Consider the following 13,907-nt stretch of genomic DNA (forward strand, 5'->3'; position numbering starts at 1 on the left):
CCTTGGAGTGCCAGACTGAAAACAAAAAGAGTTAGTATATGCATAAGACAACTAAAAGAGGAAGAGTTTTCGAAGCTTACCAAGGGTGCCCCCTTGTTGGGGGAGTCGGCATAAGACTGTTGCATGAGCGAGGCCCGCAACATGGCCGCCGCAGTCTTGGATGCTGTTATTTTACTCATGGCGTCAGCTGCAAGAAATAAACAGCAAAGTTAGTAAAAATCCTAAGTAAACAAGGCGTGAAAAAACAGAGTATTTGTCAGGCCGGCTACCTCTAGAGCACCGACTGCTGAGGCCACAGGCGGCCAAAAAGTACTCGTCATAGAGCCACTTGAAGCTCGGGACGCAGTTTAGGGGTACTTGCTCTCGTACCCCTGACGTAGGGTTCACCCTAGTCTCTACTTTGAAGAGTCCTTTGTCTAGGATCTCTCTTTTAGCCTTTGGGGGAACAGGCGGCATGCTTCGGCCGCCTGCGAGAAGAGGCGGATCCCTATTCCACTTGTTAAAACGTTGGTTCAGCTCCGTGTCTGAACCCTCAATGATAAGGAAGGTGTTCCGCCAATCCTTCCATTTGTTCGCCTTACCTCTCGTCATGAGGTAACCCCTATGGCTTGTTAATTGATACCAGCCGGTACCTCCCGACTTAGGGGTCCGGCTGAGATAGTTCATGTGGGCGAAAGCCTCAAATCTTGGCTCCACTCCGTACATTTCGCACCCGGCCACATAGCCGAGTACGTTTACCCAAGAGTTGGGGGCTAACTGCCATAACCCCAGATCATACCCATCTAAAATCCGCTGAACAGCCGGATGTAATGGGAAGCGCAGTCCAACTTTGATGGCCGCCACATAGCAGCCAAAGCAGCCGTCACCATAGCTGGTACCAGCCGGCCAGACGACAGTGTCTTCTGGATCCGGCACGAACAGTAAAAATTCCGGGCCCATTCTGTGGTTGGCAATAAAGCTCGCCACGTTGTCTTGCATGGTTGCGATCCGGCCCCGGGGTACCATGCAGTAGTAGGGGGCGTTTTCCTCTCTGTAAGAGGCGGACGGCTCCGCCCAATTGTCCCCCTTCTCAACTGCATGAGAAAGTCTCGCCTCTTGTAGGCGGCTATGTCTTTCTTCTGAGCCTGGAGAACTGTGGCCAGAAGAGCTGGACTCGGACTCGTCCTCTGACGAGTCCGAAGAGGACGACTCCTCCCCTCTCCTAGAGGGGCCCGCCTCCTCTCCCTTAGAAGGAGCAGGAGGAAAATTAGACATGTCAACGGTAAGATGGGAAGGGACCACCTTGGCCCCTCTCTCAGAACTGTCGGCTTGGCAATCGCCTCGTTTCAATTCTACATCTGGCGCCTGGTCAGATGTTTCACTAAGGAGCACCCTTTGGGAGGAGCCGTCTGAGTTTGATATCATAGCAGTCTGTTTCGTTCTGGCCATCACGTTCTGCATAGACACAGATACAGTCGGACTTTGTATAAAGGGCAAAGATGGGTCCAGAAAAGGGCAGGCGGCACTCCTAGTCCTAGATTCAGCCGTCCCCGGTGACCGGCTGATCACTAACTTAGGTCGTGTCGTGTGCTTCCGTGGTGCCATTTCAAAAAATAAAAAGAAAATTAAGAGTAAGAGAACTGAGTTACCTGAACGAGTGACGGTTGATGAAGTCCTGGAAGTCCGGTGCAGTCGGCTTGTCAGAACAGGCGGTAGGCAGAAAAGGTCCGAAATGTCAGAGCAAGTTCAGGGGTCCGAATGTTCTCGCAAAGTTCTCAAATGTGAAAATGACCGAAGTCAGCACTTCCTTTTATAGGCAAAGTGAGAAGGCGAAAGGTCGCTTCCAAATTCAAAATTTGGGCGGGAAAATCTCTCGGCCGTTTGCAAGGTGACACCTGTAGCAGGCCGTCGCCTGTCACCGTGCGACACCTGTCACAGGCGACACGTGACCAGTCACGTGCCACCTGTGAGGGGCAAATGATTAGGGGATTTTTATCCACCAATCACCGTCTGACAAGTGGACCAACCATGTTCCGCCACGGGTCCTTCACGAAGGCCAATAGGAGCCTGCCACGTGTCAATCACAGATACGTCCTCTACGGACCAATCAAGGCACGCCACGTGTCCACCCATGCCAAATGGGAAAACCGGCCATCAAGGCCCAATCCAGTCTAGAGGCCCGATCAGCCCTAGGTTTACCTTAAACCTAGAGAGTGGCACGCTTCTCAAGGCTATAAATACTTAATTAATCCTCATTAGTTAGGGGATCGAAAAATCAAGAAATCAAGCAGAGAAGAACAGAAATATTACGGAACACCAACAACCGGCTAATCTCGCTAACGACGCAGATTACCAACATTAAGCACTCTCACCTAGAGAGATCTTAGTACTTTAATTTCCGTATTAATAACTCCTTAATCAGGTACTAACTTGACCGTTGGAGGCGGAGCTCTCAGGAGTCTCCGTTATTTTGCAGGTACAGGCGTCCGGTTCCAGTCTCGGAATTGTAACTCTCCCGCAGGACATCAGAAAACCTCGAAACAGAAATGACTCGACTTGATTATAACCCGCAAATTATTGACTTGAACCGAACCTTACTCGAACCCGAGAACGACCCGACCTAATTATAACCCGCAAATTATTAATTTGAATCGAACCCGACTCGAGCCCGAGAATGACTCTAACTCGTTTTAAATTGTGAAAACTCGAATTAAACCCGACCTATTATTCACCCGACCCAAATGTAACCCGACCTATTTTTTACCCGACCTAAATCCGACCTTAACCCGATAAGATGTATGACCCGACTCAAGCATGACCCAACCCAAACCCGGCCCGCATAGGTTACATCATTAACCCGAATTAATTCGACCCGAGTTGACCCGACCCACACTTATCAGACCCAAACCCAATTGTTTACCCGAATTGACAACTCTATCGCCGCAATCCCTTGACCCTCGTCGCTTCTCACCGGAACCTCGCTGCCCCTCCTCTCACCCGAAAATCATCCCCTCACCCATGCATAACCCTCCCCTTCACCGTAAAACGGCCGGCTGACCTTCCCCCACTTTCGAAACCCTAGCGCCTAGGGTTTCGAGGGTGGGGGAGGGTCGGACGACGAGTTTTACAGGGAGTGAGGGATGTTTTTCGGGGGAGGGATGTTATTAGGATTTTTTCGGGGCCGAGGGATGTTTTTCGGGGGAGGGGAGAGCTGCGCGGCTGCCGGCAAGGGGCAGTGAAGGGCCGACGAAGGGCGGAAAGTGGTAAGGGAAGTTTGGCGAGTGGTTTGGTGAGTGGATATTGGCTGGATGGTGGCTGAAAAAGGTGGAAAGTGAATTAACTCATGGTTGTGTGGTGGTAGAATTGTTTCCCTTTGTTCTTAACACGAACAGTATAAAGAATATAAGGTATTTTTATTCCATTCTTTTTTGTTCCTTTTGTTCATTCTATTTCGTTTACTCCGTACGAATCAAATCAAACGACCCCTAACTGTAATTATAGAAAAAAAAGAGAAGTAATAGTCGAGAGTGCAGAAGATGACATCTAAATTAAAGAGTCGAATGAGATCGACCCAGGTGCGTGACATGCGTCGTCTGTTGCTTGTTAGATTTACACTTTTGTGGCTCATATTTGTGGGACCGCTTTACTGCACATCAAGCACAAAACTGAAAGTAACTACTTTAAATTTTGGTAATTTTCAATTTTCATTTAGCTTACAGAGTTTATCAAAAGCTAGGCTTCTTTCTGTCGCTCTCTTCTTTCATTTCTGGGTATGTATGTATTTTTTACTATTGCTGCAATTTATTATTCAAGTATCTTTTCTACAACTCAGCTCAATTTCTATTTGTTTTTGTTCCTTTTAATTGGATCACTATTTTAGCATTTTAGAAAGAAATTGTAGGAAAAAGTTAGCAATTTTCCAGTATAAACCTATGTTATTTTTGTAATGGAATGGATGTGCATCATTATGCGTAATAACAAAGCGATGAAATTCTGTTTCGCAGCTTGAATATGTCTGCCAAGTATATAGTAGCATCACTCTTAGGATCGTTTGGTGTTTCATATGCGTTTTTTTATCTTGCTGCTGACAAGAAGATTTTTGGAGGCAAGTTGAACAATCTTTACACAACTCTAATGATCATTTTTCAAATTGCAAAATACTAATAAATTGTTGTGCATAATTCAATATTATGAACCAGGCACAACTCCAATGACTGTTTCTAACAAAGAGTGGTGGGAAGAAACTGACAAGAAGTTTCAGAAATGGCCTCGCACGGCTGGCCCTCCGGTGGTCATGAACCCCATCAGTCGCCAGAATTTCGTCGTCAAACCCAGAGATTCCTAAAGCAAGGGTTATAGTGTCATTGTTGTTGTATCAATTAACCTCTTTCTTATCTTCATGTGTAGGTTTTCAATGAGTTACTCATGATGTCAATAAAGCAGGGTTGTTAGTCTATTATCAAGATTGTCGTAAGAATAAGATAATACAATTTTTTTTTTTTGGTTAAACACTTTAAGAGTGGGGAAAGGGTTACGGAATCTCCACCTGAAGGCTATCGGAATTAGGGAATTCCTACCCTCAAAGTATCACTAGTGGAAACTATCCCCATTAATATCACACATATTAACATGAGTTGTTAACATAGTGGCAAAATGGAAAATAAATACCTTGATTTTCGTTTTATATTCATTTAATAAAAATAACGCTGATGTGTACCCCGTTCCACTACAACGGTATGCTAATTCTGTAAAGTGATTGCACAGATGGTAAAGTTAATGTCATTAGCTTTATCTTCTCTGACAAACTCAAGGAGGAGAGAGAAACCATTAATTCAGCCAAAGAAAACTATCAAGAATTCCTTTGAAATTATCCTTGGGTCCATCGAAAACAAAATTCAAGAAATAATTTGGATCTTACTACTCTTGATTGTATGGTATGTCATGGTTCCATAAATCATAGGTATATGTAATCGAATTATCAATTCCGAAAGAAAAGATCAAAAACCTTGCCCCTTTGACAATGGAGGTATGAAAGAAAGACCCACCTTCTCTCCTTCACAAGCATTCTCTGATTCTCTCCTCTGCTCATTAACTTCCACCGTCAAGCTAGACGATCCGCCTCATACTCAAACAACAAGGTGGTAGTCTCAAACACTACCATTTTTGCGGCTTCACCGCGAAATTAAAAGAAAACCCTAAGAAAAATGGAGAAATTAAGGGTATGGTAAATCCTAAAGGGGTAGGTGTTTCACTCCCGTACTGTTTTCTCCATTGAAGATGAGTTTTTCTAATGAGCTTTTCCATCTCCATTAACATTAGCTGTGTTAAATAGAGTTATATTTCGCCAACGAGAAAACGGGGTGAGCTGGGTGTGGCAAATGGGATATTTAGTGGTCCCGCATTTCTTTCCAGACTTACCCCCATATATTCAGTGCGTAAAGACTTGGACACCCTTTTGTTAATATAGGATATCAACTTGGAGGATGATCCAACGGTGCAATTTCCGACAACAGGCAAATTACAGAAGTTTGCCATAGAAAATCCGAAAATGAAAAACGTCATTTCTCTCTCTGTTTTTGTGTGTGTTCAGCTACTAGCTGCCTCACTTGGTCAGATGAACATGATATGTGAATGTAAATAAGACAAATCAATGATATTAAAATTTAACGGTGACGCTCAACACTCTTAACAGCCGTTACATGAAGGCACTCCCGTTACATGAGGGCACTCCTACTGAGCTGCTGAGTAATTGTCATCATTCACATATGTGGACATGTGGACGACTTCTGTTCACATTATTTACAAATGAGCCATTTTGATTTGTTTGTTAAATTGATCAAGAAGATCAATGGGGGCGCCCTCGATTTGATCCCACAACCTCTTATCTTGGGTGTGCTTGTATGTGATTATTCAAACATTGATGAATACTACAAAGTACTTGGCAAGTGTTACTTAAAATCTTCTACCAATCTCATTTGCATCACAACCCTCTATGGCTTACTACATATCAAAAATCTATAATCCCAATTCTTCTAAAATAATCCTACCAAGTAGGGGAAGGGCCCTGAGGCCTAAGGGGGATGAATGTATGTGACTTGCCCCTACGACAAGGGATGGATGTATGTGACTTGCCCCTACGACAACAGAGAGATTGTTTCCGATTGAACTTGAGTAAACTATTTTGATATCGGCCATTTTAATTTAAAAGTTAAAACAATGACATTCAGTCCATGGAATTGGACATAATACCACTACTACATTTTAAAGTAACAAATTTTGGTATCACGGAGTTGCGAATTGTACTTTTAGCCAAAACATTGCAATATCCTGGCCAGGATGCTGTCAGAGGTTGCATTTTACTGGACTACCGAAGAGTCTCAAATTTTCTCAAGGACAGTATGTATGCAGTTCAATGAAATGAGCTGCATAAGTCTCACCTCGTTTATTTCGATCTAGACCCAATGCTTAAAGGATTGTAAAACCAAATCATGGCCTTGGAACAATTACATATTAAAAATTTAATCATACAATTATGAGGCGGATTATACAGAATGGCAAAATAATACTCATTCCTGCCAAAAACTAGTGATTTTATGTGATAATTCAAGCTAATGCTTTAAAATCACATCTCATAATCACCAGTGTTTACAGTTTAATTTCCTCATAGTTCCCAGATAACCAATCTTTGCATGATTGCATTTGCATAGACCAAATCTATTTCTCCTTAACCTCTTGAAGCATTTCAATAACTTTTTTCATCTTAGGTCTTTTGGCGGGCGTGGTATCTGTACACTGTAATGCAACCTTCAAAGCTGCAAGCATTTCTTTTCTCCAGGCAAATGAAACAGTGCTAAGCCTTGCATCGAGTATCTGCTCTGGAGTTTCCCCCCTCATCGGAGCACTTTGAACCCACTTCACCAAATCTGCTCCCTCACCAAATGCCTCCTCGACAGGTAGATGTGTTGTAAGAATTTCAAGCAAGATAACACCATAGCTGTACACATTTCCTGGTGCAGTAACTTGCATTGTGTATGCATATTCTGGTCAAAGCAACATTTATCAAGCAGGTTAGCAAAAAGAGTGTTCATGATATGATATCTTCAATGATAATCAGCAAAGATATAAAACCAAAGAACTGAGCAGACCTGGTGGAATATAACCAAATGAGCCTGCAACTGCACTGATACTCGCAGTTCCCCTGGATGGATCAAGAAGCTTTGAAATCTCGATCTCAGCAACTCGAGGACTCATATTTGCATCTAAAAGTATATTACCAGAAGAGATATCAAGGTGAATAACAGCCACACTGTGAAGAAATGCCAACCCTTCGGCTATTCCAATGGCAATGGAAAGCCTAGTAGGCCAGTCGGGTTCATACTCAGGTTTCTTTGTATTCTCATGAAGAAGTTGAAACAAGGTTCCATTGCTCATGTATTCATGCAGCAAAAGGGCAACATCCTCATAAATTACAAAACCGAGGGGTCTCATCAGATGATCATGGTTTAGTCTTCCCAACCTTTCAAGCTCCCTTATCATCTTGTTCTGGTGGTGAATTATGGTCTTGTCCACCGATTTAAGACTTCTTACCAAGAGAATGATCCCTGAGGGCATGGTCGCCTTGTAAACTGTGCTAAAAGTCCCGCTGCTAAGCTTGTTTGTGTCCTTGAAAGTTGCCTTAACAACAGCATCAAAATCTATAGCTTGCCTGAAATTTTCAACAAAGATATTGCCTGCAGTTATCAGTGGTTTGCTAGTAGCACTATCATCCACAATGCCTATGTCTTTGGCCGAATTTTCTTGTTTTTCTCTCATCATGAACAGCAGAACCACCACGGCGACAGAAATGAAGACTGCCAATCCAGAACCAATAACAGCTAATACGATCCTGTAAGATATCTTGTGAGTGTAGTTATCCTGATCATCTCCATTGTCACAAGATGAACTCAATGGCTGACCACATAGAGCTTTATTTCCTGAGAAGCTAGAATTTAGGCTTTTCTGAAATGGTACAAAAGCAGGTATAGGGCCGGTGAACAAGTTGTTCGAGAAATTAACTTCTATCAAACTTAGCATGCCTTTGAGTGCAGATGGGATTGCACCAGACAGTCGATTGTTGGACACGTCCAATGAAACCAGCTTGTCGAGCTTCCCTAACTCTGGTGGTAGAGGTCCATGGAGATGATTGAAGCTCAAATTCAGCGATATCTGCAAATTTTTCAGGCGACCGATATCAGGAGGAATTGTTCCAGTTAGATAATTAGTGGCCAGCTGCAAATCCAGTAATTTAACACAATTCCCAATCTCATGAGGTATTTCTCCTCTCATAGAATTTTGACTTAATAGCAAGAATTGCAATCTAGAGGTGTTGCATAAATCAGCAGGTATGGTGCCATTGAATTTGTTGTTGCTAAGATCAAGCTTGTTAAGATTTCTGTTACGAAGAATGGACTCCGGTATATCCCCAAACAGGCTATTTTCCGAAACTATCAATTCCTGCAGATTACTGAGCTGCCCTAGTTCAGGAGGAATGATGCCAGTAAACCCATTTGAGGCCAAGTTCAAAAGAGTGAGGTTCGAGCAACGAGCAAATTCCACAACAATCTCTCCTGAAAGATTATTATTGTTAGCCTCAAAATATGTAAGGCTAGTTATATTCCCAACAGATTTTGGAATACTGCCTATAAGATTATTATTCCCAACTCGAATGCTCGAAAGGTTATCACAGCTCCCAATCAATTCAGGAATTGTTCCTGTCAACCTGTTCTGAGTAAGCACTAAAAACTCCAACTTCCCCTTAGCAAAAAGCCCCTCTGGTATAGACCCATCAAGCGAATTCGAGTGAAGGTTCAACAACTTGAGTTCAGAAACCGAACCCAAACTGTCAGGAATTTCGCCACCCAAATCGTTCTCATAAGCAGCAAAAACTCTAAGATTAGTTAAATTCCCAACCCATTTCGGAATTGAACCATTCAACTTGTTACCAGATACCTGAAAATCCTGCAATTCTACTAATGCTGCAAGCTCATCAGGTATCCCACCAACAAGAATATTGTAAGAAAGGTTCAATGCTTTAAGATTCTGAAGTTTTCCAAACTCAATAGGAATTGAACCCACAAATTTATTAGTAGACAAATCAAGAAACTCAAGCTCAGCTAAACTACCAAAAACAGTAGGAATTGGCCCAGAAAAATAGTTATTTGACAGGTCTAACCATTTCAATGCTTTGAGGTCAGAAATCAGAGTGACATTACCTCTAAGCCAACGGCTAGAAAGATCAAGAACTTCAACAGTTTGGTTTGAACTACAAACAATACCTCTCCAATTGCAATAATCTGAACTATTAACACCCCAACCTGGTACTCCAATTTCTTCATTTATTGCAAACATTGTAGTTTGGTCAGGGAGCTCAGACCTTACTATTGTTAGAAACCCAACAATAAGCAAAATTGAGAAAAAAAATCTTGGAATTTTCACAAATTTCGTGTTTTCTCTTTGAAATGAGCACATTTTTTCTCTCTTTCTGTGCTTTTGCTCTCAAAATTCAGTTAAACTTTAATTAGAAAGTACAATGTGGGTGTGAAATGAAACACCCAGAAAATCAAACAAAATCTAATTCAAAATTATCAAAAATCCAGATGGAAATTTTCATTTTTTAGAGGAACCCATGTAAGAACAAATAAAAATTATCAGTGAGAAGTTGCAAAATATTCAAACAACCAGACCAAAAAATTTCATTTTTAAGACAATGTGGCTATGAAACTGACTACTCAGAACAGCAAACTTAATCCAAATGCAAAAAAAATCAAAAACCCAGATGAAAATTCTCATTTTTGGAGAACCCCGTGAAAGAAACTTTCAAAATTATGAATAAAAAAAATTATTTAAAAAAAAAAAAAAAAAAAAAAACCCATTAAAGTAGAGCTGAAAGTGAAAATGTGCACATATATGTGTGTTAAAAAAGGAAAGCTGAAAGTGGAACTTTTGAAGAAAGCAAAATCAAAGGAGAAATTGGGGCAATAGTAACATAAAAGGGCGGTTTAATTTATTTTGTTTTTTGTTGGTTATGAAATGAAATAAAAAGAAAGAGACACATTGATTGCAAAGGACCAAAACAGGTAATGTAATGAAATGTAATGTAACTTTATGGAAAAGAAAAGCAAGGAGGGAAAAGGAAAGAAAGAAGGTGAAAGTTGAAAGAATGAAAGAAGCATACTACAAGATTACAGAGTTACTTATTCACTAATTTCACGGACCAGGTGTTTTCCCTTTGTCCTACGCTCACTGTCACTTCTTGTTCCAGACACAGGGAGAGACGGGCGCTCATTGGTTTTTTGTCAGGGGCTAGCAACCTTAGCATTGATTAGGCTTTGTTTTCTTTGCCTTTTTACTCCCTTCCTTTTATACATTTCATCTAGGCTGCATGATTTTGAAATAACATGTTGAGTCAAGAATACGAAGTGAAGTGAGTTATTTAGGCTGTAGAACAAAACTATATATTATCTCCATTTCATATTATTTGCGACAATTTGCCATAAAATGTGTTGTGTTTATAATAAGTTTCGATAGTGTAAATTTAGCTAAAGAGCAAACACTCTATTTGAGTTTCATTTGCAATTTACAACAAGTTTCTATATTTCAAACTTTAATATTTGAAGTTAGTGATTAAAATGTTATAGTAGTACTAATTTATATAAATAATGTTCTCATTACTCAATTTATAAGTTAATAGTATACATGTTGTTTAAGAGGTTAGGGTTCATTGTTAAGAAAAAAGGTTACATATTCTTTTGTACTAGCTATTTGCTTCTCTTTTTTTTTTTCTCAAATAAATAAACAAATGTGGTATGACTGACTTTAGACATTTTTTTATAACTTTTTTTTGTTGAATAGTTAAGATGTATCCTCGTCTTGAATTTGCTTTTTATTAGAAAAATAAATTATAATTTCAATTTATAAATTTAACAAGTTAATTTCAATTCACAATTATTGTAAGATCAAATAAGTTAAGATTAGGAAAAAAAAATATAGGTAAATAGAATGTACCATCGGTTGACCTAGTTTTGATGTTATATGTCTAATTTGTTGCAACAATAGGCTCCACACCTAAGAATCAATTCATGTGTTGTATCGATCATATTTAGGAAAATTTAAGCAAACTTTGATTCTAGAACTCAACAAACTATTTATAGATTGGGATGGATTTTTCTTCATCTCGTTTAATGTAAAAAAAAAAAATAATAACAATTCAGAAATTGGGTTAAAAGCGTGAATAATAAGGCATTATAACCTTTAGTTTTGGGCAATTGTTTACTTTTCAGGGTCTTAAAAGAGAGAAGGTTGGGGTGCCGCTTTCCATGGACCTCATGAAACCTCAAGACATCTAGGTGGTTGCAATAATCCATTTTTCCTTTAAATAATCAATTTAGCCGTTTATGTACACTTCTCTCTTAATCAACTCAAAGTCATCATAGGACTTCACGTGACTGACTAGTTTTCATGTATGGCTCTAAAAAATATTGTACGACCTTGGAATGCATTCTCCTACATATATACCATCTTGAAAGTTTTCAATACCAGGTCCCAAAACCTCGTCCAAAAGCGTGGATTATATTAATCATTTACGTATATACCTTCTCTCATCGATTCAAAGACACCATGAGTATTTATGTGACTGATTAATGAGCATATATGCATGGTTTCAAAATACATTATATGTATTCGAGATATGTCCATTACGATCTTGTAACTTTTCGACACCGGATCTCAAAATTTCCAAAATTTGTTTAATTTCGTGTATTATATAGCCTTTAAATTTGGTTTTGTATAACATTTTTGGAGCTCAAAAAATTATACATTGAGGTGCTTCATGCTTAAAGGTTTTTAACTAGTTTAAATATAGATATCATCAAGTGCATGCATATATGCAAAGTTTTACAATAAGGTTGATCTATATTAGTAACCATTATTTGGATATGATGGAATATTTTGCCCCTTTCTATATTCAGTATATATCATGAAAATGAGCAAGATATTATTTTTTTTTATTAGACCAAAGTATAGAATATATTCTAGTTAATTAAACTATGTAAAAGGATATTAGGTGACTAACCCTAATTTAATTAAATTAAGAACTATATAAGATCCATCCCTTTTGGCTTGACTGGGGTTTATGATTATAGATTTATAGGAACGTTAAAAAAATCCATTACTAATGATGTTAGCCATAACACATGACATTGGCAATAATTTGACTCATTAATAACATTTTAAGAGCTACCCAATCTTTGCTTTCTTCATCATTTGATTGACTATTATTTTCCATTGTTCTCTTTTCTGAAACCAATACCCAACCCGACCCCACCAAAATTATTAAAAATAATTAAAATAAAATAAATTAATAAGAAAAAAGAAAATAAGAAAGAGGAAAAATGTGAAGGCATGCAAGATTACAAGGTAGAAATCTTTAAAATATACGGAGTACTTAGAAAAAAAATTCTCCGTACAAAATTATTGTATTATTTAATTAGTTAATTAGTAGACAAACTAGAATCACATTGCCTATAACTTTTGACTTTGGTTGAAACAAAATCATGTTATTGTTTAGTTGGTCACACAAGAGGTACGGAATGTCAATTTTTATACATAAAAACAACCACATTCTTGTCAAATACATAATGAGATGATCTTGTGAATAATTTTTAAACATGCATGCCATTTTTATAGACTTTTTATAGCTTGCATTGTACATTTGTGCGTAGAACTTTTCTTAATAAATTGATATTTTTATGCGAAAAGGATAGGTAATATATTATATATTATATATTTCAATAATTCAATTTACCTTGTGGAAAGGTAGATTAAGGTAATTTTCTTTCAAGAAAAAAAGGTAGATTAAGGTAATTTTGAACTAGATAGTATGTTTGTACGTTTTCTCTTAAGACATTACTAATTTAATGAATCAGACCTCGATTTACAATAATAATAATAATAATAATAATAATAACAACGATCTCTAAGACTCAGGATATTGGTGCTCGTACAATTGCTCAGATTTTCAACAGGATCAGGTTCCTATACCAAGGGGGGTGGGGGTCCAGATTGTATCTCGCTTCCCCACTAATTTCTTGTAATTCGATTGACTTTGTAGGTTTTTGTTATTTTTATAATAATAATAATAATAATAATAATAATAATAATAATATATAAAACTTTTACCCGCTTTTTACTCTATACTATAAGCTTATATTCGTTATAAAGTTACTCACTAAATTATATCTTTGCTTGTACTTCCTTTGTTTATTTAAACATTGCAATAATTACTTCTTATATATCGAAGTTTCATAATTATTACATACTCCACCCGTTTTGTAATAATCGTAATAATAGGGTGGACACAAATGACAAAGTACGAGAAAGTATAGGGAGGGAGGACCAAAGGAGAAATTTTATAATATAAAGTATAGTTGACATGCAGGGATATATTAAATTGTTAGTAGAAGAGAGAAATAATAATAATAATAATAATAATAATAATAATAATAATAATAATAATAAATCAAAAGTAGTGTAAATGGCTTTGGTGTGAGATAAATAATAAGATAATAGTGGATCTTTACCAAATAAGGAAGTGTTGCAGCCATTATGACTAAATGAAAAGGAAAAAAAAAAGTGTTGCGATTATTACAAAACGAAGGGAGTATATTGTATCCAATAAAATATCCAACATTTTTTTTTCACACTATAAATACTCAATATACTGCTACTGTGTACGAGTTCATTATTTGCTACCCATGCATATTTGTTACACCTGATATACAATAAATTTAAAGGTACAAGGCCAGCCTAAGGTAACTCTTAATCAATTTTGGAATAACTTTTAACCTGATTTGGGGAATGTTATTTGTTATATATTTTTTTTATTATAAATT

General features: G+C 38.2%; 2 protein-coding genes across 2 annotated transcripts; one reads left to right on the forward strand and one right to left on the reverse strand.

Moving 5' to 3' along the window:
- Window positions 1-3,674: 3,674 nt before the first annotated feature.
- Window positions 3,675-4,442, forward strand: LOC110707276. Its single transcript, XM_021885291.1, has 3 exons — window positions 3,675-3,749; window positions 3,984-4,084; window positions 4,179-4,442. Exons 2-3 carry the CDS (start codon window positions 3,991-3,993, stop codon window positions 4,322-4,324), a joined length of 240 nt encoding a protein of 79 aa, XP_021740983.1. The 5' UTR covers window positions 3,675-3,749; window positions 3,984-3,990; the 3' UTR covers window positions 4,325-4,442.
- A 2,012-nt stretch (window positions 4,443-6,454) lies between these two features.
- LOC110707277 (leucine-rich repeat receptor-like tyrosine-protein kinase PXC3) lies at window positions 6,455-10,308 on the reverse strand. The gene is made up of 2 exons (XM_021885292.1): window positions 7,125-10,308; window positions 6,455-7,019 (listed from the first exon to the last, which is right to left on the reverse strand). The coding sequence occupies exons 1-2, from the start codon at window positions 9,484-9,486 to the stop codon at window positions 6,694-6,696; spliced, it is 2,688 nt and encodes an 895-aa protein (XP_021740984.1). The 5' UTR covers window positions 9,487-10,308; the 3' UTR covers window positions 6,455-6,693.
- Window positions 10,309-13,907: the final 3,599 nt, after the last annotated feature.

This window comes from Chenopodium quinoa, unplaced genomic scaffold, assembly GCF_001683475.1.
Source record: "Chenopodium quinoa cultivar QQ74 unplaced genomic scaffold, ASM168347v1, whole genome shotgun sequence".
In the NCBI taxonomy this organism is placed as follows: domain Eukaryota; kingdom Viridiplantae; phylum Streptophyta; class Magnoliopsida; order Caryophyllales; family Amaranthaceae; genus Chenopodium; species Chenopodium quinoa.